This window comes from Cebus imitator, unplaced genomic scaffold (assembly GCF_001604975.1).
Source record: "Cebus imitator isolate Cc_AM_T3 unplaced genomic scaffold, Cebus_imitator-1.0 Scaffold52, whole genome shotgun sequence".
NCBI classification, from domain to species: domain Eukaryota; kingdom Metazoa; phylum Chordata; class Mammalia; order Primates; family Cebidae; genus Cebus; species Cebus imitator.
Window position 1 is genome coordinate 1,087,870 of NW_016107367.1, and position 4,484 is coordinate 1,092,353.

The window sequence follows — 4,484 nt, forward strand, 5'->3', positions numbered from 1 at the left end:
AAAAAAAAAAAAAAAAAAAAAAAAAAGTAAATACACAAAAATCAGCTGCATTTCTAAACACTAACAATGAATAATATAAAAAGAAAATAAATAAAATAATTCTACTTAAAATCTAGCAATTCCACTTCCGGATCTGTACTCCCCAAAAATTGAAAGCAGGGTCCCAAAGAGGTAATTGAACACTCATGTTCATAGCAGCATCATTCAAAATAGGCAAAAGGTAGAAGCAACCCAAGAGTCCATGGACAGATGAATGAGTAAGCAAAATGTGGTATGCACACACAATGCAGTATTACTCAGCCTTACAGAGGAAGGACATTCTTATAATTGCTACAACGGGAACCTTGGGGATATTGTGCCAAATGAAATAAGCCAGTCACAGAAAGACAAATATTCTGTAACTCCACTTCTATAAGGAAATTACAGTAGTCAAAATCATAGAAGAAAGTAGAATAGTGGCTACCAGGGTTAGGGGAAAGGGGATGGAGAGTTAGTGTTTACAGGGACAGTTTTCGTTTTTTGTTTCTTTTTCACTTAGGCCAACTTGAAGCTCGGAATTTTAGTTTTAGAAGATGAAAGCATTCTGGAGATATGTGGTGTGGGATGTTTGCTGCACAACACAGTGAATGTATTTAATACCCCGAACCACACACTTAACTTTGGTTAAGATGGTAAATATCATGCTAAGTGTATTTTCCTACAATTTTTTTTTTGAGACAGAGTTTCGCTCTTGTTGCCTAGATTGGAGTGCAATGGCACGATCTCAGCTCACTGCAACCTCCGCCTCCCAGGTTCAAGCGATTCTCTTGCCTCAGACTCTCAAGTAGCTGGCATTACAGGGGTGCAATACCTAGAGATGGAGTTTCACCATGTTGGCCAGGCTGGTCTCGAGCTCCTGACCTCAGGTGATCTGCCTGCCTCAGCCTTCCAAAGTGCTGAGATTACAGGCATGAGCTGCCGCACTCAGCTCAATAAACTATTTAGGAAAAAAAAATTGTTGATGTGATAATACAAACGCATAGTGACTCACACCGGCTTTATCAGGAGTTTCAGAAGTGGCAGAAGGGGGAAAGCACATGCTAAGCAGACAGGGGCTGTTGACACTCCAGAAGCACCCCTGGGGACTCCCTTTCTCAACAGCACCCTCTGTAATGGCAGCATCAGCCAAGAGTGCACTGCCATTGGTTTTACCTTCAAACCTAAAGAACTGACGCATGCATTCCCATCAGATGTGCTCACTAAATCATGCCGACACACAGAAGACATGCAACTCCCGGCCATTTGGCAGTAGTGCAGACAACATGGGGTCTCAGATCCTCCACTAGAATGATTCTGGTCCCGCTTAAGCCTTTGCCTGAGTCCCCATCAGACACTGTAAAAGTCATTTTAAGGATGATGAGCAGGCAGGGGCAGGAGTAAGGACTGATTTGGTCTGAATCTGTGTCCCCATCAAATGTCATGTTGAAGGGTAATCCCCAGTGTTAGAGGTGGGACCTGGTGGGAGGTGAGTGCTGGATCATGGGGCAAAACCCTCATGGCTGATTTGGCACCATCCCCTTGGTACTAAACTCATGATAGTGAGTTCTCATGGTATCTGGTTGTTGTTTTTTTTTAAAGACGGGGTTTCACCATGTTGGTCAGGCTGGTCTTGAACTCTCAACCTCAGTTGATCTGCCCGCCTTGGCCTCCAAAGTGCTTGGATTACAGGCATGAGCCACCATGCCTGGCCAAGGTATCTGGTTGTTTAAAAGTGTGTGGTGGCCAGGCATGGTGGCTCATACCTGTAATCCCAGCATTTTGGGAGGCCGAGGCAGGCAGATCACCTGAGGTCAGGAATTCAAGATCATCCTGGCCAACATGGTGAAACTCCATCTCTACCAAAAATACAAAAATTACCCAGGTAACTTGGTGGTGGGTGCCTGTAATCCCAGCTACTGGGGAGGCCCAGGCAGGAGAATCGCTTGAATTGGGGAGGCGGAGGTTGCAGTGAGCCAAGACGAAGCCACTACACTCCAGCCTGGGTAACAGAGGAAGGATCTGTCTCAAAAAAAATAAATACATAAAATAAAATAAAAAAGAGTATGTGGCACCTCCCCCTGGCCTCTTGCTCCTGCTGTGGCCGTGTGTTACACCTGCTTCCACTCTGCCTTCGCCGAGACTCTGTTTCCAGAGGCCTCCCCAGAAGCCAAGCAGACGCCAACACTATGCTTCCTATACAGTCTGTGGAACCGTAAGCCCACTAAACCTTTCTTTACAAAATACCTTGTTTCAGGTATTTCTTTATAGCAATGTGAGAACAGCCAAATACATAGACACATGCCCAGACAGAAACGTTACCTGCAGGCCACCGTGTGCTGACTCTGTCACCAAGCAAGAGCAGGACCCTCCCTCACGCAGAGCCGCTGGCGTGGACAGCCCCCGGGAGGTCAGGCTGAGCGTCCTTTTCTCGGTGTCCCCTGGGAGGGTGCTCCCATTGGCCTTCTCAGACAGCACCATCTCAGGGTCCAGCAGGCCATGGCCTGGGTTAAGTTTAAAATGCCGGGCCAGTCCGCCCTTCCCTATATATGACTTTTCACAAGTCTGACACTTAAAGCTTTTGGGCCTCAGGGAGCAGCTCGGGAAGTCAAAAAGCGCGTGCCTCTCCCTCTGATCTTCATCTTCTTCCACACTGAGTTCTGAATAATCATCAGAATCTGACAGATGACCGTCTGCCAAATCCTCTGTTTTTATGAACTTATAATCTTTAGCTTTATACTTGGGAGGTCGAGATATCCGTCCAGAACGTGTCTTTACTTTTAACGACTTTTTTAGTTTCTCAGTATGTTTTGTATGCAAGTTTGAAATAAATCGGTGTGCTGAACTGGATGAAACAGATGTTACTGCCAGTGGGTCGGAGGCCGACAAGGGGGTCAACATGGAGCCCTGTCCATCTGGAGCCTTGGGGGCTGGGACTTTCTTTGCAGGGACTGCCTGGAGGGCTGGCAGTGGACCCTGTACAAACACCTGAGCAGGAGGTTGGCGTAAGTCACTTAGGAGGCACGACTGTGGCTCGGTTCTCACAAGCGGCTGTACACCGAGCAGCTGAGGCCTGGTGACGTGGAGCCCCATCAAGCACGAACTCCCCTGGGGCGGCTGGCTCTGTCTTGCAGTTTGGGGCTGGAAGGGAACCAGCCTTTCCTGACCTTTCATTTCTCCAGATGTTACCTTGACACAAATGGCTTCTAGTTGCTTACCTACAAGACAAGAAAGGGAAAAGAAGCATTGTGCTTATCAACATGTCTGCAATTTTGCTCTCATAGTAAATCCATTGACATTTTTTCTAAATTAAGTCTTACATACAAAAGTTTATGTAATGTGTTTGTATTAAGCTGGTGTTTTTCAGACCTTTCTGACCAGAAACCACTGTGATACAGGCTGTGCTTGGTGGCTCACACCTGTAATCCCAGCACTTCGGGAGGCCAAGGTGAGCAGATCACTTGAGGTCAGGAGTTCAAGACCAGCCCGGCCAACATGGTGAAACCCCTTCTCTACTAAAGATACAAAAATTAGCCAAGCATGGTGGTATATGCCTATAATCCCAGCTACTTTGGAGGCTGAGGCATGACAATCGCTTGAACCCAGCAGGAGGCGGCTGCAGTGAGCCAAGGTCACAGTACTGCACTGCATCCTGGGTGACAGAGCGAGACTCCATCTCAAAAAACAAACAAAAAGGCTGGACACAGTGGCTTACGCCTGTAATCCCAGCATTCTGTGAGGCAGAGGAGGTTGGATCACTTGAGCCCAGGAGTTCAAGACCACCCTGGACAACATGGTGAAACCCCATCTCTACTAAAAATACAGAAGTTAGCCGGGTGTGGTGGCACATTCCTGTAGTCCCACCTACTCGGGTGGCTGAGGCAGAAGAATCATTTGAGCCTGGGAGCAGGAGAGGCTGCAGTGAGCTGAGATCATGCCACTGCACTCCAGCCAAGGTGACAGAACTAGACTCAGTCTCAAAAACAAACAATACCAGACCACAGTGAAACATTTTACATTATGACCTCGTGCACATGTATATAAATGAAAAGTTCATGGAACTACTTACCATTCCTATGTAAATGCCTGCTGATTGTACCTATTCTATATCACTTTTTTTTTTTGGAGATAGGGTCTCACTCTGTTGCCCAGGCGGGAGTGCAGTGGCATGATTTCAGCTCACTGCAACTTCCACATGCCAGGTTGAAGGGATTCTCCAGCCTCAGTCTCCTGAGTAGCTGGGATTACAGGTTACCGCAACCACGCCTGGCTAATTTTTATATTTTTAGTATACACAGAGTTTTGCCATGTGGGCCAGGCTGGTCTCAAACTACTGACCCCAAGTGATCCACCTGACTCCCAGGCCAGTCCAAAAGACCTGGCCATCCGCTCGTGCCCGCATGCCGCCTCCAATACCTGAAAGGCGCATTTTCACAAATAGTTGTATCACCAGTTCGTGGGGGGGGGGG

General features: G+C 47.3%; 1 protein-coding gene across 1 annotated transcript in view; it reads right to left on the reverse strand.

Moving 5' to 3' along the window:
- LOC108304034 (zinc finger protein 839-like) overlaps window positions 1-4,484 on the reverse strand; it is an 18,547-nt gene that overhangs the window by 7,279 nt on the left and 6,784 nt on the right. The window contains exon 2 of the mRNA XM_017528073.2: window positions 2,338-3,228. Within this exon, the coding sequence (XP_017383562.1) occupies window positions 2,338-3,228 (891 nt within the window). The remainder of the gene's footprint in view (window positions 1-2,337; window positions 3,229-4,484) is intronic.